This window comes from Apostichopus japonicus, chromosome 15 (genome assembly GCF_037975245.1).
Source record: "Apostichopus japonicus isolate 1M-3 chromosome 15, ASM3797524v1, whole genome shotgun sequence".
Classification (NCBI taxonomy): domain Eukaryota; kingdom Metazoa; phylum Echinodermata; class Holothuroidea; order Aspidochirotida; family Stichopodidae; genus Apostichopus; species Apostichopus japonicus.
Window position 1 is genome coordinate 2,995,013 of NC_092575.1, and position 22,958 is coordinate 3,017,970.

Below are 22,958 nucleotides of genomic sequence, written 5' to 3' on the forward strand. Positions count from 1 at the left end.
CTCCATTATCCCCTTATACAGAGGCACCCATGGGTACATGGCTCCAGAGGTCCTGTCTAAGGGCACTGCGTACGATTCGAGCGCAGACTGGTTCTCCTTTGGTTGTATGCTCTACAAATTACTGAAAGGGTGAGTTTTCTTCTAGTTTGCGACATGTTTCTGTAACATTTTCATTTAAGGCTCTGTTTTTTATTTATATTTATATACGGACACCCTAACCACTAGGCTATGGACGCTGATTGTATGTCCAGAAGTTCGAAACGGGTAAGGAAGGTCGTAATTCCACTGTAGGTGTGTGTCACCTGTATCCAATAATACTAGTTCTGTTTTGATGACATATTTGCTTTATATATATATATATATATGTATGTATGCAAAGCTATGGCCAAATGTTCGTAGTTCAAGAAACTCTTAAATTGAGGACAAAAAATACGAAAGGTTGAAAACAGGGGAGATCTTGTATTATTTGTCTTTGTGATTATGCAAATTTTACTTTCATCTCCGCTTGAGTCTGTTGACTGCAAGGTGTGGCTTTTCAGCGATGATGTCACACTGATAAACACAAAGAATTTGGGAATTCCCCGTTCTTATTCTTCAAAGCATGCTGAGAATGATTGGCTGGAAGGAATATTGCTTTTTTTTGGGGGGGGGGGGGGCGGGACAGACCTCTTCTAGTTTGCATAATATCAAAACGAAAAGTTGCTGCTTGATAAAATCCAGGTGGGAGGGAAGAAGGTTCCAGCATGTTTGAATGGATTTAATTATTCATCAGAACTGGCTCAAGAAGGATTAAGACATCTAAAAAGTGCAATTTGTCGGGCTGACTAAAGAAGGATTGAGGCATCTTAAAAGTGCAAATTGTAGCGTGGTGCCATATTGTTAACACTCCCCCCCCCCCATCCCAAGTTAAAATTCCAGGGATGTTTTGCTCATATTTTTGTTCTTAAAGTGTTTAGAAAATTGTGTCTGTTTTGTTTCAGACACAGTCCATTCAGGCAACACAAGACAAAGGATAAACATGAGATTGACAGAATGACCTTAACAATGGTAAGTGTCGGTTCTTTTTCTAGTGTTGTGGGGGACGAGGGAGGTAGGGGTTGGGCAAGGGAGGGAGGGGCATAGGCGGGGTAGGTTGAACAGTGGTTGTCACTTAACATTATAGGACTCAAATGATCAACAGTAGAAGTCATTCAAAAGCTTCAAACAGTGGATTTGTTTGCCACAATATCCACTTTTATTGAAAATGTGTTTGTCAGAAGCAACTATTGTAATTTGTGTTTGTGATGCAAATTTGCATAGGTCAACTGAAACTCCCTGACCAATTCCGTGTCACCTGGTGACGAACGCAATTTCCCTACAAGGTGGTCCGAGTTTGTTACTATGACAATTTCATTCAGATGCCAACAATCTTACCCCCCCCCTCCCCTCTCTTTTTCCTTTCTGCACCATCATTGAAACTTGGAACATTTTGAGACCCCTATTTTACCAAGACCCCCCCTCCCTTTTTCCTTTGTTCACCATCATCAAACTTGGAACATTTTGAGACCCCTATTTTACCAAGACCCCCCCCATTTTGGCCATCCCCTTCCCCCTTTCCCCCTATTCCCCTTTTCCCCTTTTCCCCTTTTCCCCTTTTCCCCTTTTCCCCTTTTCCCCTTTTCCCCTCTTCCCCTTTTCCCCCTTTTCCCCCTTTTCCCCCTTTTCCCCCTTTTCCCCCTTTACCCCATTCCCCATGATCAAGAAGAGATAAAAAAAAATAGTATGGCAGAGTTTATATATGATACTACTGTATAGAAGATAGAAATACCACTAAATGTTTACTAGGCACCGTAGGGAGGAGTCTTCTCGTCGTTTTGTATTCCCCTATTTTTTTCCCTCGCCAGTTTCGGTACTAGGTTCTCGTGTGAACGTTCTCGTTTGTTTTTGGCCGTTTATGTAAATCTTCGGTTCTGTTCAGCCATTCAATACGCTATGTGTACACCAAGATGCTGCTAAAAGTGAAAACAATTAAAATTAATAGCCTGGAGTTACATCTGATTAATTTTCAGGATGTGGAGTTCCCAGACACGATGTCTCCCGAAATGAAATCACTCTTACAAGGCCTTTTGAAGAGGGAAGTCACGGACAGACTCGGTTGCAGAGGTGGAAAGTAAGTTCTCACAAGGGAAATTTAGTCCTTTGAAGGCCTGATGGGGAGATGGGGGAGGGGGTAGTTTTGGGGGTGGAAAGTTGAAGTGGTGGTATGGTGTGAGAATAGTCCCAGTAACGTACCTCTTCTCCCATTCTCACCCCCCCCCCCTCCCCTAGACACTAGGCAATGATGAATCCATTTTAATGGACTTTTTTGGGGAATTAAAATTAAGACCCAGCATATATTTCAGTAGTTGGTTTCGCATACATGGTTGCATGACTAAAGTATCTTGTTAAGAATGTCCTTCTAATGGAAAACAAGCAAGTTGTCTGTATGTTTTAATGGCAATCAGTGAAATTCACTGGCAATTAATTGTAAATATTCTGAAATCTGTAGCCAAATAGCTTCATTCAAACATCAACTTTATGCTGGTATTGTTTATTTTTTTTGGTTTCGAATATATTAATATCATTAACGTTATTCTCTTCCACGTCGAAAATTTTCGCGAGAAGAGAAACTGTGGGATTGAAAGGGGAAATAAGAGCAAAACAACCAAAAAAGGAAAATCAGGAAAAAAGGAGAAATTGGTGTCAAGGAGCTGTCATTTTGTGATGTCATAGTGCCATTAGGATCTGAAAGTATTTTTATTTTTAATATATTCTCTCTGTTTTTCTCTTCATATTTTCAATGTTGAATGTTAAGAGCGTCGAACCTGAAACCGATGACATCATTATTATGTCAGCTTCAATATTTCAGATCCATCTCTTGCAAAATCCATCGAAAAATTTACAAAAAAAATTAAAGTTCAATCAATATAGAAAGAACGTTTAAAAAATAGATAAAAAAGATGATGTCATATTTAGATTTGATCAAGTCCTCTGCCTTGACTGTGAAGGGAAGATTTAAAATTCAGTGAAATCTCTCAAATAGGATAAGATTTTTCTTAGCAGTTTGGGGAAATTTTGCTTCATGACTGTTATTCTTTATTACAGAGATGAATAATGGTGGTTGGGTTGTCTCCCATAACTTTAGAGCTACATGCTCCCGTTTTGTGAAGTTTTGTTTTTGACCACTTAGGCAATCTTAACTATTTAGTGAATGCGTTTCGACAAATGTCCAACCTATAAAAACGATTTTCTGTGACCTTTATCACCGGAGTGCCCTCTGAGTCATTCCAGCTCCAAACATTCACACCAACGCAAACACACGCACGCACGCGGAAGCAAATACACGTTGGTCGTAGCTTTATGGGATATTATTAGTAAGGGACAGCAGATAACCATTTAAAACATTTGGGAGTTCTATTCTATATGAGAGGCAGGGTGAAGACATTCCAAGAGGAGTGAGTCATCATCTCAAAGGCTTCTTCATCCTCCCCTACCTTTCTCCTATTTTTTTTTCCCTCTTTTTGACTGATGTCATGTCTGGCATTGTTGAGATTCCTGTAACTGAGAAGCCAGAGGTGAATTCCACCTGTTTTGCTTTACGATGACATCAAAAGGGTTTATTCATATACAACCTTTTAATGTGACGATAGATATGGCTTTTATTCCTGACGATGATGACGTTGTTGCAAGTTTTTTACATGAATTGCTACAATCCTTCTTACTGGTTACTTAAAGAATAGTTCTTCAAGTGAAAGGAAAATAGGTCGTCAAATATACAGAGTGATGATCTGTCTTTTTTCTGGTTGAACGAACACAGGTGTGCATTTGTTCTGCAATGTGCTCGCACTGCTATCCAGGAAAAGTGTTTATCAAAATTTTACGATGAAAGTAAGACATCAAATGAAAGATAAACACCAATTTTGACGTTGCGACGACTCCATGATAATTAATTGATAATTAATTTTTAAATTAAACAGAATTTATGTCTGGTGGATCGTACTTAATTTATCACAAATGTTGGCGATAAGGTCTGTCATCTAAATACCAAATATGTTCTTGTAAAAAAATATTAGAAATTTAAACACAACTTTTTCTTTCAAAATGACTCCAGAAAAACGCACTATATATAGTAATATAATTTATCATCTGAAGTGACCTTTGTTATTATTTTTTTTTTCCATAAAATATTTGTATACATTGTGTGATACTGGAATACAGAATATTATCTTGCTCCTTTGACCATCGTACGTCTCGGAATTAATATTCTGGTTCAGCTAGATCAAGCTCCTCCTCCTCTCCCTTCTTCCAATGTTAAGCCACGCCCCTAGACAGATTTGTGATTTTAATGATGTATCTAGTTGCTTATAATGAGTCTCTGAAATATCCCTGGATGTGTAGGCTAGCAGCAGCGACCAAGGAGCCAATACGATCATTTTCTATCCGTTAGCTGTTTAATCTGAGGCGTTTTTACAGAATCTATTGTTAATCAAATTGGCCCTGGCCCCTCGTAATATCTGGAAACCCTTGGATTCATATCGCTCTTAAATAGTCGTTTGATATCCAAGATTTGTTACTTAAAATGTGAAAGTTTATCCCTGCTTTTCAATCATGTAAGTTTGAAAAAGAAATTGAAAATGGAGTATTGAAGGCACATGGTTGATGGCTTGGTATATATGTAAGTATGATAGACTTTTGGTACAGTTGCATAGTGTGTTGAATATGTTTTGATAAATTTTGCTAGAGAAAAGGTAAAAGGAAAAGAAAAACATCAAAAAATGAAAATATTTAGCAAAAAAAACAAGAAGTGGAGCGATTCTCATGGATGTGAAAGGTAAACAGCTCTACGAGTTTCAGAGAGGACTTGTGATAAACAAGGAAAAGTTGATTGTAGAAAGCTGAAATGTGTGATTGTATTTGTGCAACTGTCTTCCTATGAGGGAAAAAACACTTCCTTTTACTAACAGGAATGAAGTTAATTTTTGCTGGCAATGAAAACAAAAGTTCATAACATGAAGAGGAAACCATTGTTATGACAATTTACCCTTTCCAAGTGAAAGTTGATAATCTGAAATCATTAGGAACATGCGACGCTTTCTATCGGACGTCGATGGTTCCCGTTTAAACCGAGCTATAAATATAGTACTGAATAGTGTTTATGAAGACACAAATTAACTAGAGAAGACAATTGTACAATGATATACATCATAACTCAAAGCACTTCAGAATGATAACAGCAATATATTCATTCCCATTGTTACACTATGTATGTATATTAGATCCTCCTGCAAGCAGGAACTCGCGAAGAAGCCTCATTGGCTTATCAAAGCCGCAAGCTGACCGAAGTCAGTCTCTTACATTCATATTTAACGTCCATGATTATGAATTGTTAATTGTCAACAACTCTGTAACTGGACAACATACATTAATCTGGGAGTGACTCGAACCAGGGACCTTATGATTGAAAGGCACCGGCGTTAACCGGTGTTAACCGGCGTTAACCGGTAATTATTACACTGTCATAGTTGGATGTGACCCGTTCTGGAATGTTCTGTCACTTGTAATGATTTTCATATGTTTCACAAAAATAGCATAAATGCATAGTTAGATTTTCTACAGTTTTTAACTTGATCTAAAATTTCTTGGTAACTAGGACATTTTCCCACAGTGTTGTATGTTCTTTGATATATCAGTCTGTATAAATCTGACTCTCAAACTCATCATTTGTGTATTTATTTTCTCTTTATTTTCTCCAGTGCTGAGGAGCTAAAGGAACATCCATTCTTTTCTGGTATCGACTGGAATCTAGTCTACTATCAAAAGGTAGCTAGGCAAGCTCCGTTCACTTTTGGGAGTTGACAGAAGAGGATGTTTTAAGCAGGTCGGGGAGGGGGGTGGGCAGGTGTAGTACACATGGAAGAAGGCAGATGGATGGAATGTTGACCGGGAATTTTTGCAATTATGTCATTTGCTCTCAACATTGGACTTTTTTTTAATAAATTTATTTCATTGATTTAAAAGAAGGGCAGCGGAGGGGAAGGGGAGGGAGGAAGCCCGGGCAGGAAAGGGGTAAGGGGGGGATTGATTGTAGCTGATTATAGATTGATCCATTTTCATTTTGCATACATTCATGTGCGAATGGGTAGGGTGGGGAAGGTGGTGGTTGTGTGTAGCAGACGGAGCAGGAGGTGGTTTCTTCAGGAAAGGCCAATGGGGAGCTACCAACTGATGAATTATTTAACAGAGTCGTGTATGTGTACATTATTTTATAAGTGTTTGTACTTGCTTGCAGTACACACCGCCTCTTCAACCCCCAAGAGGAGAAGTAAATGCTGCTGATGCCTTTGACATTGGGTCATTCGACGAGGAAGATACGAGAGGGATTAAGGTGAGAGACTGGTAGTACACGAGTACAAAAGCATTGAGTACAAAACAATGTAGAATTCCCCCTTGGTGTGAGTACAAGGCTCTGAGCATGTGTACGAGTACAACAACATGAGTACAAAACAATGTAGAATTTCCCCTTGGTGTGAGTACAAGGCTCAGAGCACGTGTATGAGTACGCATCCTTCACTGATATTTAAACTTGACCTCCAAAATGTCCCGAGTACCAGCGAGAGTACAAATCTACAAGGATGAGTACAAGTATAGGCAGCTGTACTGGAGTAGGTATATGAGTACAGACTCCCTGCATGTCGGGGGCTAGGGAGACCATGTACTCGCTCTATATTCCTGGTCATTTCTGGACTACCGCCCTCACTTTCAATTCATGAGTCAACAGGTATTGTTAGCTTAGAGATACGTATACCTTATCCCTAAGATCAGTCAGTAGAAAAAGGACACTCAACACAGTTTGTTATGCTCCTCAAGGGAACATCATCCCGATAGAATTATCTTATGACTCACCCAAACAGCCAGTTGTGGGTATTTTGCAATAGGCGATGGTACTTTAGTCAAGGTTGACAACTGTTGGGGATAAATTGTACAAGGGTGTATATTTGAAATCATCCAGTTAGTGAATATGTGATGTATTAGTCACAGTTTAATGCTGTCATAGAAACAAATGGTGTGGAAAATATATTATTATCTGGACAGTTTGGGGATTCTCTTTAAGTCGGTGGAAGGTTTTTTTTTTTTTGTAATGTCACAACTCGCATCGGAATGCCACTGTGAACGGTAAGAAAGTAAATTCTCGTAGACTGTATTTTTTTCTCAACAATTTGGAATGTGTAGCACAGTGTTTGCAATCCCCAATGTCGACTTAAAAACCTGTGAACAACCACCGGTGATTTGTGTTTTGCTGTAAAATAGTTACTTTGAAAAGGTATTCTTTGTTCCCAGAAAATTGGTTTAAATGTCACACAAATCATGGAAAGGTAAAGGATTAACCTTATTTACATTGCTTTTTTTTCATTAATGTTTTCTTTTTATTTTATCGTCTCTGCTCGGGTTTCAGCTCACAGAGGCAGACCAAGAACTGTACAAAGACTTTCCCTTGGTCATCTCGGAACGATGGCAGCAGGAGATATCGGAAACGGTGTTCGAGGCTATCAATCAGGAGGCTGACAGACTAGAGGCCAAGAAGAGGGCCAAGAGGGGAGACGAAGGAGGTAAAGACAAACCTTCTCGTCTCTAACAACTTTGATCATCATCCTTTAACTCCTTCTTCATCAAACACTCATTACACACTTTGTGAAAGTGTCAAGATTTCAGCCCCTTCCAAACGGTCTCTTTGTCTCCCTTGTACATAAAAACACTCTATGAAACCTTTCTTTTTTTTTTGTATCAAAGTTTTCTCTCAATTAACAACAACCCTTCAAAAGACATTTGTGTAATACAGTTACTTAGTTGCTTATAAAAGGGCATGTGACATATATATATATATTTATAATATGTGTGTGTGTATATGTGCACCACTTTGCACAATAAAAGAGTGTGAGGGCTACCATGGTGATGATGATGTTGCCAGAAACCTAATCATAGTCAGTTAATTATATGTATATAGAAGGTACATGGAAGTCTCAAAGGGGTGGGGGGAGGGGGGCGATGGGGGTGGTTGATGTTTCTGGTTCACATTGTAATACCTGTCAGGTGAAGATGATGATCATGTGACACCTACTTATTCATAGTCCATTTCACTGCAGACTCCAGTGTAAAATTACTGCTTTGGATGCATTATTTTTGCATAAGGGAATTGCAATGTGCCAAATAAACTTAAAATAATCAGGGTGATATTTGAGCTGTTGAAATAAAGTTTCTTATGTTTGATAAGTGCGCGGGCTATGACATAATACGTTTACCCTTTGTATGTATTTTGAGGCAAAATCGAAAGCGGAATATAAATGGGCTCACCATGGGTGAAATTTGGAATTTTGTAGAGTCTAGGGTCTGCAACATTATTATGATGTTCAGTAAGGTAGTATCTGTTGTGCTTTTATAGGTGTAGGCTTTGTATTAGTACCCAAGTGATATAGTAGTATATGTGTGGTAGGATATGACAGTGTAAACTGCTGTTCTCTGTTGTGGAAGAGATATTGTTTGGATTTATGTAGATATTGTGTATGTTGTCAACTGCCTGCCACTATGTGGGTACTATGCATAGGTAGGAATTGACACAGAGTTGGGAGAGGAGGGGGGTGGTCAACACTCAAGCAATTATGGTAGGTCACCCAGGGGGTATGATTGCACTCATGTCTGCAATTTACATTTTTTTTTAAATTTAATTTAAATTTTTTTTTCACTGCAATGAAATGAAACCAAAATTTCACGTCATGTATCAAATTTGAATTGTTTTGCTCTGACAACGTGTTCACTGTAAAAGTGTTATTGTAACATGCTCTCAACATCCACTCTGTTGATGATAAGAAAGACCATGTTTAAATTGAAACAGTATTACCCCCCCCCCCCATAAGCCCTCACCTCCTACCTCACGGAATACTTAGCTAGCAGGACTGGAAATGTTGATCATTATTTGGCTCTCACTATTACTATGTGAACATTTTGCCTAAGTGAGAAATTAGTCCAATTTGACAAGACCAATTAAAAGGAGGGGGAATTGGCATACATTCCACAAGAGATACAGCTCTTACACTTACTACAGATACAGTAGCTTAACATTACATCATTATTAGGGTGTAGCCTTCATAGCTAAAAACCTTGTGTTTTGATATTGCAAAAAGCGTGGGAACCATGTGTTAAAGGATCATGGAATATGGTCTTTTTGACTTATCTTCTTTCTAACATCTTTTTTACTGTAGAATATGCAGTTGGTAAGGACTGTATCATGCACGGACATCTACTGAAACTCGGGGGACCCTTCATGACCACCTGGCAGAGACGGTACTTCTACCTCTTCCCCAACCGCCTGGAGTTCATGGGCGACGGCGAGAAAGGGGTAAGTTTCGATTCGGTGGTGGAGGAAGTTGTCGTTGAAATATGCAAATATGCAAATATGCAAATTGGGCACATTATTAATTAATGACAGAAAAAATAGCATCTCTGTCGTAATTGGAACGAATAACACTGACTGTGTTGTTCTTGCGACCTGCAAGAGATACAACGGTCTTAATACTCCTTTCGAAAAGATTGTGTGTGGTAGGTTTTTTCTTGTAGGGCAGATATTTTTGTTGTTGAAAAGTGGCTTCCAATTTAACATTTTAACTCAAATTTGGAATCTTTCCAAAGTCATTTCAGATGGGAAAACTGTAGATTGCCTGTGGATAAAAAAAACCCACCTTACTATGCCCCGGCCGGAAAACGAAACCCCAAACCTCCCGATTGTTAAGCCTCATTGCTTCTAATGCCAACGCCTTTATCCACTCGGCCACAGCACCAGTCAGCACAGATGGCAAATTTGTTGTCATACATTCTCCCCCCCACTTCACTCAACCTTGACCTCCTCTCATCACAACCACCACCCCTCCTCCTTCCCAAGCCTACATACCTCTCTCCCCAACCTCCAATCCTCCCCAGCAACAACTAAATTGATTGGGACTAATCTTTCTTTGAGCCTAACTACCTAGAGATGCCATAGTCCAAACCACCCTACCACCCCCAAATATGACCATTTTGCATTTTTTCCACTCCCTATTTTCATTTCCTGGACTAATATTTTCCTAAGTCAACTGCAGCAATTTGTCGTGGTCTGGCCTTCCTCACTAAGAGTGCCCACATGTCATCATATCGGTTGCCACTTTCGTTAGTATCCTTGTAATCGCTGCTCTCAGCCTGCTGAATATTCATAGCTATAGTCAATTAAGTCGGAACAGTGACACTGAGTTTTGCATAAACTGGTCTCAACAACATGACAATTTATTTTTAAATTTAAGACATTGCAGGCAGGTATTCCGGGTAATTTTTTAAACTGTTCTCAATTCTTTTTTTCTATTCTTTTTTCAGAATAAATCAGTAACAAAATCGATCATTGCAATATACAACTAAAATCACATTTTTATTTTGCTTTTAGATATAGAGGCAACATTCTGTTACTTGGATTAAACTTACTTTTGCCTGAGATCAGTATTAATTCTCTTTAATATTTCCTTTTGCCATCTTAATATTATTTATATTTGTTTCAAATATTTGCGGGCGTAGTTTTTTCTTTCTCGTCTCCTCGTAACTCACGTTTTATGAAATTATGAAAGAAGTTCGAAAGATAAATAAAAGGAAGTAGGAGAAAAAGAAAAAAAAAACTACTAAAATTAGACCATTAAAACTTGTTTTTTTAGTACTTTTCTGTAACATGATTTTAAAGAACGAGTGATTGACGACTTTTGAGATTGATTCGGTTACATGTCACAATTTCTTCCGGACATTTTTGCAGGGAGGAAGAAAGCTGAAAAGGTTAAGATTTAGTAAAAGGTGCAGACCCACAATGGTAGGAAGTGTGTTTTGTCGATAACTTCATAATCATCTCACAAATTTAATGGGGTCTGTCTCTCATGGTTCGGCTTGGCACGAGGATGGTGGTCAAACATTTTTTTTTTTTTTTGAAGAATGGATAAATTAAAGGCTAATCGGGCAAATTTCATTTCTTGACATTTTCGGTTTTCTTTTTGTTTTCTCAATACTAGTTCACCTTTTATTTTATTTGGTTCATTTTGTGCCTGCTATGATTTCAGTTTGTTTGAGGCATCATATTTTCCAACTATTAACCAACTCTAATAAGTCTTTTTTGGTTGTCAGAATAAAAGATTCACCTGTGAGCATGGGAGGGTAATAGCGTTTGACTTTGTGGACCACATTTCAAGTGTTTGATATTACTTTATAACTTTCAAAACAAAAGAAGACCAAAAAATCAAAAAAGAATAATCATGTTTTTCTTTCGTTCTGTTTTGGTAATTATATAGTAATAACTCATGTTTTGTCTTTTTTCAGGTGTCGTCCCCCTTTTCTTCTCCCCCTCCCCCCTCCCCCCTCCCCCACACCATAAATAGGACTTTACATTTCATTAAATTTCCACCCATGAATAATAACATTTTGGCACATCATAATAATGCTTAAAGTTACAGAGAAAGAAAAGCTATAGCTTATGGGTGCTTGAGGAATTTGTTTGTTTGTGACTAATCGATAATAAAAGTTTGTGGTTATATACTTGCTATAAATTGTTTATGCTTTTGTAATGTCTGGGTTTAGTGACTCACGATTAAATTTGATTGTCGCTGTAACAGGTTTGGCATTATTGTAACTGCTGCCTTATACTCAGCTACACCTCTTTGCAAAGTTGAAACACTGTTGATGGGTTAGCAATGGTGTAAACGCTAATTCCGGAATGGAGTCTTGCCAAGTTTGAATGAATGTTTTTTACATATTTAAGTTGGCAAGAAATTTGTTTAAGGACTTCCTCTTCGTGCGAGGGTTTGATTTTTATGTCATTTTATATAATCTATATATTTTTTGGGGTTTTACTTTAGTTAGGAATGTAAGATCTAGTAGGAGTCCCATTGCAGACAGTTAACAGTTTAGCCCTCATAGGTTTTTTTTTGGGGGGGGGAGGTGGGGGGGGTGGGGCAGACTGTAAGTGAATCTTGCTCTGGAATTTTTTATGCTATAAAGAGAAACCAAATGCATGAAGGCATTTTATGGTTTATTTCACAGAACGTTGTCACGATGGAGCAAGTTCTATCAGTGGAGGAGTCCCACGTGAAGAACTTCAAGTGCATTCAACTGAAGATGACTGGCGGAAAGCAATGCTTGCTAAGAGCAGAGGTAAGGCTCCTCCCCCCCTCCATCCCCCCCTTACAACCAAAATGTAGGAATACAGAGCATTTTGAAAGCTACAGTAGCTACTGTTTTCCTTGTAGCAGACTTGTCATGTTTTTCATTACTTCAGTCACTGACACAACCACATTGGTGTAGTGAGATTTACTTTACTCCTCACTTACCTGTTTCCTCACCACAACTGCACTCTCTCTACTGTGTCTAGAGCGCCTGGTAACCTTTCACCATGGTCCTCTCCCAGTGGCTGACTCACTCAGCTCATTACCACCCTCCTAATTCTACTACCCAAAACAATAATGAGAAAATCTTTTGCAAAATCCCAGAAAAGGAAAGTATCCCTGTATTGCTTTGTGGCTCTCTCGCTGAGTTGCTTCACATTCTCCCAATTCTCTGTTTTCTGTTTTGGTTGTTCTTTTTTTCATGAGGACGATGGTCTTTACTCCATTTACAGTATCTGCTACTCCTTAAAAATCCCTGAAATTTCTTTCCACAAAACAATCAATTTGTGACGGATGCGATCATTCCACAGGCCGTCCATTATCCCGATAAGTCTCAAAGTACCTAAATACCTAAATATTTTCTGACGGTTATTTCCTGGAAAAACTTCCATTCAGAAAGAAAGCAAAATGATTCGGGGCATTGTTTGGTGGGACTTTACCCAAACAGATCTTTATCTCAGACATTTTGTTTGCATTAGAAGACCCTGCAACCTTCTCGGATAGAGGTGTGCTGGAGAGAGAGTACGATGTAACCTTTAACGAGGTGTTTTTTGTCTATCCCCTCGGGATCGACAAAAGTCACTTGTTTGAATCGATAGACTTAGAAGATCTTATCAACGACATGCCGGTAGCGTGTTCGGAAGTGACAGAAACAGCTAAGTGCATTTTGCCAGCAGAGAGACAGAAGTGGAATTAGTTGCGATGGTTTTTTGACGGGCTTGCTGCAGTTATCTTGTATCTAGCTTGTTTCTAGCTAGACGAGGAGGAGGAGTGGTTTTAATGAGAGCTAAGAACCCTTCAAAGAGACATAGGGACTTCCCAAAAGGAAAACTGACCTTTTATAAATGAATATCGGAAGAGCAAAGAAAATGATTGCCCGATTACCTTGTAATTTGAAGCAGTGCAGTGTCAGCCTAGTGCTCTGGTGACTGAACTATCCAGCTATTAGGTTTTTTTTTTACTATCTGCAAAAATGCAAAAACAGCAATATTCTGATAGTTTGGAAGTGGGTGGCCATCTATCATTAAATAAACAATTTTTCATCTTTCCTTTCTTTCTTTCATTTTAATGTTATTTGTCTTTCTTTTCTGCAACTTTTAGAGCGACCCTGAATTTGTGCAATGGAAGAAGGAAATTGAAGAAGCTTTCAACGAAGCTCAAAAGATGCTGAAGAAAGGACCCAAGATGTTTGCCACTCAAGGTTCGTCAAGCGATCTTACTAATCGCCAGCATCCTCCCCTCACTCAACGTAATAGCAATGGAATGCACTAATACACCCGCTTCGTTAAATCCATGATCGCCCAATCCTGGGCGTGAGGGCGCTATTTTTTAATGCCATTCTCCATTTTCCGCCTGTCTTTACGAACATTTTTCTTTATTTTAACAAACGCATTTTAACATCTCATCATTCATGTATTCAGGTTTAGTTTGTAATCATTGATAATATTGGGTAGGTTATCCTCTTTTTGTTATTTTGGATATGTTTTGTTTGGGGGGTGATTAGAAATTATTAAAGTTTTTTGAGGTTTAATAAATGGTATGAAGTATAAAAGCAAAAAGAAAAAAAAAAGAATATATTTAAATGAAAAGACCATACTTAGTGTTATTGGATGTTTCTGTCAAAACTTTGACCGATTTTGTAGAACTTACTAACATCACATGGAATCCTGGTGGAATGAAATAAGTGGGAAGTATTAATGTGCTGACTAAAGAAGCAACAGATATAAAGAATGAGTTGTTTGGTATTTGGCTCCAAAATGTTACTAAGATATAGATGTCTTTAGAAATAAATAAAGAAAGATTTCCAGTTTTTGCTGCTGACTCTTAATCACTGATTTTGTTTTGTGGCTATAAATGTTTGCTTTTTGTATTTACCAAATGAACAAGGAAAAAAGTAAACTGCATAGCTCAAGTTTGGAAGAAATGGGTTGAAAGTTTGTAGAATATCTTAAAAGAATAAACTATTTTCGGTTATGATATGTTGATTTAAACTAAACCGGTTTATATGTGACATGGATGCAGCTTGTATTGAGAATATATATGGAAAAAGATTCATCAGTATGGAAACTTTTGTTAGCCAAACCATATAGTCATCAAAAATGCATGTCGATGCCAAAAATAGCCATCGTTATATCTGAGAAGAAATTTAAATCGTTCAAAGATGATAATTACCCATCGTTAATCCCATCCGGCCGACTTTTGCAAAACTGTTCATTTTATCGTACAGAAGTTTCTTTTCAATGCTGTGCTTTTTCTTTTGTTTTGGAAGGGATGGCTTGGTTTAACATTTTCTTCTGCTTCCCACCAAAGACAAAATAATTTGCTTTTCTTTGTTGTTATTCATTGATTTATATATTTTTTTGCTGAGGCTAACACCACCATACTATTTACCTTATTTCTTCTACAATCGCATTTTACTGACAGCCATTTCTAGAGCAACAAAAAACCATGTTTCAATTTATTTATTTATTTATTTATTTATTTATTTATCTATCTGTCTATTTATTATCTCACATTTATTTGCATTGAATACTAACCTTATCTGAGACTGTACATCTACTACCCACTAAAATCGGCTGAACTGGTCCGATGGTCTTTACACCCCTCCCCCACCCCATTTCTTTCTCTTACTGCCTTCCTCCCATCCTTGTCCCATGGTTCATGCAAATCAACATCCATACTCACATAACATTTTTTGGCCAAAAAATTTCATTACAAATCGACCCAAGCTTTTCTGCTTTATATTTCAAATTCTGCAGAGGTAAATTCCTCAGCAACCACTGCCTTCTAGCAAAAATCAGTGGGATGATTGTGGTCACAAGAATATTGGAAACTTGCCACAAGTCAGTAGAAATGTTGGTATTTAAAGTCAAGTTTGGTGATATGTCAGATTAAGATCAAATTATTTTGGGAACACTTTTCCAAAACAAGTCCGATGATCTGGTTAGGCTAATTTTTTTGACGTCTGTACGAGAGGTATTAAGTTGTATGAAATAAGAATTCCTTCTGTGGAGGTTTAATACTATACAGGTGTGATTCAGAAGAGAGAAAAAAAAGAAGAATTATATTAAATTAATAATGACATTTCAAATGCAATGTCATGGAAACTTTCTTTCAATATCATGTCTCAGCATAAAATCGGTGACGTTTTTCAAGAGTTAAAGTATTTAACAAATTAACGATAAGCAATGTATGTTTTTCCTTTTTCTTTTATAAAGCCTTCAGTTTCTAAAAAACAAGCTATATAGAAGAACGAAGTTCATTGCATTTCCTTAATGGAATTCTACTTTCCAATGTTTGGATATGGAAGATGTAAATAGCAGATATATTTAGTTTCAATTTGGTCTCCTATTTACACTTAGAGTTATCCAGGACTCGAGGGGAATGCTCAAATTATTTGCGTATTCTAAGGAATCATATTAAATTTATTTGTGAGCGGTGCATATCCTCGAGCAATTAGTCCGTTTACAGATGTTACATGGTCTCGTGACAGTTGACTCTTTCTGATAAAGTATGAAATATTGGGCAGGTGAAAGATTTGTTCATAGAAAATATTAGACCAATTTGCGCCGACTTTTATCGTAACATGGCTTTATATTATTTGTATATTATTTGGTTGCTCACATTCTCTCGGTCAATGATTTGGACCAGAGTTTGGACTTTGGACGAAAAACTGTCAGGACTTGATTGTTACCCTGCCTTACACCATACAAGGATATTTATGTATATATATTTATATATTAAAAATCCAATAAGCTTTTTAATTTTAATTATTCTGTTTCATTTTTCTTTGCTCTATCGTTATTTAATAATTATTTACTATCAATGCTGTTCACGATATTATTCGAGATAAAATAGGGGAAGAGATAATGTAGCAGCTCCATTCAAAGTCACGTTGAATGTAGTCAAATTTTAAACTTGGCTTCTCCCACCTGGTTTGGTGATATTTGAAAAATATGTCTGTAAATAGAAAGACAAAAAAAATAAAGAAATAAAAAAGACAAAAACAAGGCATTTTGTACTCTTCGGAAGATTCAAGTTAAAAGTCTGACTTGCGAAACGAATACGTGTCGTCAAAAAGTCCCATCAGTTCATTCTGTTCCCTTCTTTTTTAAATGTATTCGTAGGCTATCCATTATATAACAAAACGGATCAATGTCTGGTTCCTTGTTGTTATTGTCCTCGTCATCCTTTAGAATGTGCAATTTTTTATTTTTATTTTAGAAGCAAAAATGGAACAAAGCATTTATTCTGATGTGGATGTTGTTTTGTTTTCTGTTTTTTTTGCTGACGCTTTTTCAGTATTTGTTAAAGTTCTAATATCTTTACGTTTTTAAGAGTTATACAGAGCAGGTCTCAACATAAAAACATATAGTATAAATCATGTAGGCCTAGATCTTAATGTGTAACCTTTACGGTAGGATAGATGTCGGCTGTATACTCAACGACTGATTTTGATTCGACTTTCTTGCTTTTGTATTCCGATTGAATTTTAATTTCTAGAGGCAAAGAATTTCGTCGGCATCTTTCTTCTGCTTTTTGTCTCTCCCTGCGTTAAAAAAAATTGACGACAAGTTTGACATGTTCGTGGAGGATGATCGTCTCTCCGTACCTATTTTCCTTTGTGTTTTAATACTCGCTACGGGGAAATGAAAATTGTGTGTTTAAGGTGTATGTTTCCTGGATTCAAACTTGACAGCATGTTTTGTGTGATGGTGGTCAAAGTGAAGTTATATATAGTGTGAGGAAATTTTTTTTACAATTTTTTCCCTTCTTTTTTTGAAAGGAATATAGAAGAAAATTGTGTGTTAATATCATAACAGTAGTCTCTGAGTCTTCTATGATGCTTTTAGATGTGTTTGATTGTTTTATATGTGATATAAACAGTGTTTGGCTTCTTCGGTTTATCCATTTCATTTCATTAATCTCATGTATTGACAGTGGCAAAAGAGAAAGGATTTAGTAGTTGCTTCGTATCCTAACCACATCAGTTGTGTTCAGAGTATGCTAGCCTAAGCTTTACTTCTCTATTCTTGGCTTCCTAAAGCTATTACTTTCATTTGTCAACCAAAATTTTCCAATCTTAAGATGCTCCATTCTTAATATCAAAGGTTTTCATTGTTGTTCTGTTTCAAAGTATTGACAATGAAAGAGAATATAGTGGATGGGTTTTTATCCTAACACATTAATTGTATACAGCATACACAAGCCTAAGCTTTAAGATGCAGTGTAGTTCAAATGAATACATTTGACACATTGTAGTTAGCACATTTATTTAAATGTTTCATTTACAAGCCTTACTCATAGAAAGCCAAGGTAATGCTGAAAAAATCAGGATAAATGGCCAATATTTTGTTGTTGTTGTTGAAAAAATTGAAATAGAAATCTCTTAGCAGCTATTATATAGTTAGGATGCCTTATCAAGATCTGTTGAATTGTCCCATTGAGAGCCAATTTTCAGGGCAATTATTAATTTTGTTTTTTGGTTCCCACCGATTTGTATCACATATTGGTAACTGAATTACCTTCTTTCTACTTCAACGGAATCATGATATCCTTTGTTTCACATATAAATTAAATTATTCCTCCATTATTTCAATCATTCATGAACACAAGGAAGAGAAAATTTGGTCCCAGTTTTGGTCGCTAATATCTCTCTTGCTAGGATAAAAGAAAGAAGAGAGTCAGAACCAAAATAATATAACTTGAAATGGGGTTTTGAACAGGTTGATGAAATTTTGCTCATTTTCTGTGCTTTAGCCACTCAAAATGGTAGCAAACCGGCATTTCCAACAAATGATATTCCTTTCACACCCAAGAAAACTATATAATTTCAAAAGGAAAAGAGACAACAAAGTTCAGAATTCCTTCAATATGTGAAGTCATTGACAGTGAAAATATGTCGTTCTTTCTGCCTGTTTGGCAAATCTGTGAAACGTTAAGCATAAATTTAGTACATATATATATATATATATGCATGCTGTGTAGAATAATCCTATTTTTCTTTTTACAATGCAGCCTAGAAATGATGTTTTGGATAATTGAGTTTTAAAGATCTGCAGTACTGCCCCCAAATATGCCAGAAAGTCCGCAAAAGGGTACCCCATGCTCCAATTTCAACCAGCAATTAATATAGCCACTCTTGAACTCGTTGCACACGCTGCAACGTTGAAATGTCTATTTTTAACGTTCATCAAATGTCTGGGAATAACTTTGAGGACCAGAACCTCTGAATCTTTACCACTGAAAACTTCTAACAAATTTAGCTTGCTAAAATTTGGGAGCAAGACTGATGACTTTTAGAGATCAGAGTCTTATATAACTGATTAAGAATAGATATTCACTGATCCAGAACCCTTTTGAAATCTTTTGCCCTACTTCAAAGAGTGAAATTCCAACAGATTAGGTTTTGTCAACCTGTAGCAGTTTAATTAATTTTATTTGTAGATTTAAAGAAAAAAAGAATTTCTGAACCTTGGCTCTGGATTTTTTTTGTTTCGCAAGGAACAGCTAAACCAATAATCAAGACAAGAAAAAGCAGAAGTTTTATTCTGTTTTGCTTTGCTCTGTTTCATGTTGCATTTTTGATGATGAGGGATTAACTGCCTGTTACTTGATCCCATATAATGTCCCCCCCCCCTTCGCCTCTTTCCTTTCCCCCCTCCCCTTTAATGCCTTTTTTGTGTCTATTTATTAGTTCACATACTTACAATATTTTCAAAGATAATTACTTGTTTCCACCTTTTCTTCTCTTTTTTATGTGTTTTTATGACAAGTAAAAGAAAACTAACTTTTGTTACTACAACTAAATTATTGCATTTTTTTAAATTTTAAATTGTATGTGTAAAAGATTATGAATTGTTCCTCCCGAAAGGTAATGTTAGAATTATTTCTTGGTATATCAATCTTTTTTCTTTTCTTTTTTCGTATTTTTTTTTCCATGATTTTTCATGTGAAAGAGAAAAAAATAAATATGTAACAAAATGATATTAATAATATTGATAATACAATAATAGTTGAAATAGTATTGATCTAAGATAAACAGTGGATTACAAATTAAACAGATGATGATAAATTTGGAAAATGTTGTAAATAATTAGCTAGACATTAATGTACCTTCTAGTAGTTCAAATTGTCCTGTGTCTATCAATTATTAAACATATAAATCTGTTTGTAAGTCATGGTGAAAGTGAGCGGGGGAAAATGGAAAAGGAGGTTGGAGAAGGGTGGGTGGGGGGAGGGAGGGGGTGGTTGGGGTGTGAGGAGAGTTAAATGGGGTCAGGGGTGGTGTTAATGGTTTGATGGGCTTATATAGTTTACTACTCTGCTAGCTTATACCTTGAAGAGAGTGTTTGGGACTCTCCTTTGCTCTTTATTTGCTTTTCTTAGGCATTCTAGTGGAATTCAAAACCAAAAAAAAAAATAGTTATTGGAAACAAAATTGGTGGCGTGACGTTGATTATAAAATTTAGTGCCAACGTTGGGGATATTTTAGAACTATTTACAAAATATTTCTTAAAAATGTCTGTTTTGGCATTTTTGTTAGTTTTTTTGAATTGCCTCTTTGATAATGTACGGTTGTTTGGTGCAAGGTTGTGAAAAAAGGGGGGCATGTATGTGAATATTTAAAAAAAACCTTGGCTTTGTTTTATACGTTTAAACAGTGGAAACAATATAATCATACTAGTCTTTAACAAACAAAATTTGCAAAATGTGGTCAAAAAATCTGCACCTAGTGTTGTAACCGATTTAACCGATCTTCTCCATTCTTTATCTCCTTTCTATCTTTCTTTATTTATTGACGATTCTTTTTTTCTCCTTGATTTTTATTTCATATTTCTTTAAGAAATGAACCAATTAACATCTGTTTCTCTTTACCTTCTGTTGGCAAGCAACATACATACATAGTTGTCAACTCGTAGTCATTCTCGCATTGTCATTTCATTTTTCATTCTCTTTCATAAAATGTACAATCGATCACCCCATCCTCACCTCTCCCTTCTCCCCCATCCGGGTGAATTTTTTTTGTTCCATCCAGATATCTCGTTTTTTTTTTAATTCATAGCATTCTAGCAAATTTGTACCCACTTCATTCATATCTTTATATTTTTCGACTAAAAGACAAAATGCCGAATAAGGGTAAAGAATTGTACAGATGCTATAGAAAGGGAAGGTTGGTGTGGATTTTACGGAAGGTATGTGTGGTTTTTAAAGGGAAGGTACGTGTGTTTTTAAAGGGAAGGTATGTGTTTTTTTTCTTCGGTCAAGGCACAGCGCTGTTGGCTGGTTGGTGTAGGTAACGTTCCCCTACTCAGTAGCTTCAACCAGCAGGGGGGATAGGCAGTATAGGTGTCCCCTTTCCAGCCCACCCCCCTTTCCTCCCAATGCCCCTTCATAGTTCTCCCCAGCTGAGCTAGGTAATCAAAGGTGCAGAATGCCATCTCTAGCCAAATTGTTCAATGGGTAGGGAACTTAGTCAAAGATGGATGTCAAGAAAGTGTCTCACATATATTGAACCAGAACATACCTTTTGCACGAGTCCAAAGAGGTACAAACCCATGTCACTCGAGTACAATGACTTTCAATAGTAATCTTACTGTACTAAATTAACGGGGAATCATTCATAGGGTATGGCATTGAAGAATGATATGCAAAAATGTGGCAAATTGTTTAAATACAAGCGCAAAGATGTGTATAGCAGTGTTTATATTATATAAACAGGAACACAGTATTTTACAAGAGAGATAAAGTGCAGAGTTTTCCAAACTGCTGCTTCACAAATTTTGAATACTAAATTTAGTCCCTGTATAAAGAATCGATATATATGTGGCAATTGAAATCTAGTGCCACCTAGCAGTTCTTGTGCTTACAGCTTACCTGCAGCCAATTCCTTACCCTCCCCTCAGGACCACCCTACCCCCTCCCCCCCCACCACCACCTGCACTGCAACTCGATTATAAACAGTCATAATCAGCACCTCCCACTTGACACCTCCCTGTGCAAGTTACCTACCAACTTTTACCTAGCATTTGGATGTTTAGAATTCAACCCGTTTTATTTTATTTCATAAATTTAGTACTAAGGAAGAATACTAAAAACAAACATAGAGTACTGTTATGTAGTGGGAATTCAAGATGTCCCAATATCTCTTTCCATTCAGATGCAAAATGTCAAAATTGGGTGTTGCTTGCATTGTATCAATCTTTCAAATTGTCTTAAAACAAAGAGAAGTAAAAAAAAGAATAAATAATAGCATCGATATTTAAATGACAGCAGTGAACAAACTATTCTTCGCTTGGAGTGCTTTGTGCTAGTTTTGAATTGATCCTGCTCCATCCACCTGTGGTGTCCCTATTCCATGGATCGGTTTCCCCTGCCCATCTATTTGCCAACATACTGAAAGCGAGAACAGGTCGGAGAGGATCACAGGTACGTCCAACGTAAAAAACGCCATCACAACTACACACAGCTGACCCCATTTGACATGGGATACCTCATCAGACAGATGCTCTCTTCCCTCCCCACCCCCCCCCCCCCCCCGTGGTGAGCAATGATACTGGACAGGATGAGAATGTAAGGTTCTTCAAGTGGAACAGACACTGGGAGCCCTGCACCATAGCTTTCAGAGTTGTATCTGGATGATTGCAGTGTGATGAATGGAGAAGAACCAATGAGAGGAAAGTACAGCTCGATTTGGACAGCTTTTAAACTCTTGTTTCCTCTGGGACCTGTTGTAGATGCCTCATCTCAGGGAAATGTACAGTAAGCCTTGATGTATATAGATCATTGTACACAAAACAATGTACAGGGTTGGAAAACTTGTCATACCGACATTAAAGAGAATTCTTCCAGTGGGAAAAGAAAAAAATTCAATCGTTGAAGTGATTCCTTAACAGCAGAATTTGTTTTTTTTTTCCAACCCTGTCATTTGATAGCAGTGAATTTGTTGAACTTGTGTATCTATTCTTAAAAACGATCTTCCGTTGTTCTAATTTCTTTGTGTCCATGACTTTTTTTCTGTCCATGACTTAAATTGTCCTCTCTTTGGATTTTGTGCTGCTTAGTTAAAAACGATTCGTCTCTTTTACACCACCATGCTGCCGCAGAAAAATATCCCGGGAATAAAAAAAATGCCAAAAACGAAAATAGAGGGATATTTTCTTTATTTATGGTGAAGCAGAAAGTCAAACTAACTCCCAAGATATTTGCACTGCATTGTGGGTGGAGAGTATATTCAAGATTGTTAATCATAGATGAAGTTTACCAGCTGTGGGTAGAGAGGGGTGGGGCAGGGGAAGGGTGTGGGACAAGTTTGCCCATTTTAATTACAATAACCCTACTGACTTCATTCCTAACAATAGTTGCTATGGCTATCTGATTAAAACTCAGAAGATATCAATATTAATGGGGTGACATAACTATGTTCCGACGTCTCTATGTTCCAACGTCTCTATGTTCCGACAAAAAAGGAAAAAATCAGAGCAATTTTTTTTTATACAAAAATTT

The 22,958-nt window shown here is 37.0% G+C and overlaps 1 protein-coding gene across 2 annotated transcripts in view; it reads left to right on the plus strand.

Moving 5' to 3' along the window:
* LOC139980865 (G protein-coupled receptor kinase 3-like) overlaps positions 1-22,958 on the plus strand; it is a 92,960-nt gene that overhangs the window by 63,884 nt on the left and 6,118 nt on the right. Inside the window, exons 12-20 of one of the 2 annotated variants that reach the window (XM_071992857.1) lie at positions 22-129; positions 981-1,047; positions 2,049-2,149; positions 5,772-5,838; positions 6,308-6,403; positions 7,472-7,625; positions 9,273-9,409; positions 12,112-12,222; positions 13,554-14,338. In XM_071992857.1, the coding sequence (XP_071848958.1) occupies positions 22-129; positions 981-1,047; positions 2,049-2,149; positions 5,772-5,838; positions 6,308-6,403; positions 7,472-7,625; positions 9,273-9,409; positions 12,112-12,222; positions 13,554-13,724 (1,012 nt within the window). In that variant the 3' untranslated portion in view covers positions 13,725-14,338. Of the gene's footprint in view, positions 1-21; positions 130-980; positions 1,048-2,048; positions 2,150-5,771; positions 5,839-6,307; positions 6,404-7,471; positions 7,626-9,272; positions 9,410-12,111; positions 12,223-13,553; positions 14,339-22,958 lie in introns of those variants that run through there. The other variant, XM_071992858.1, reaches the window with a different exon arrangement.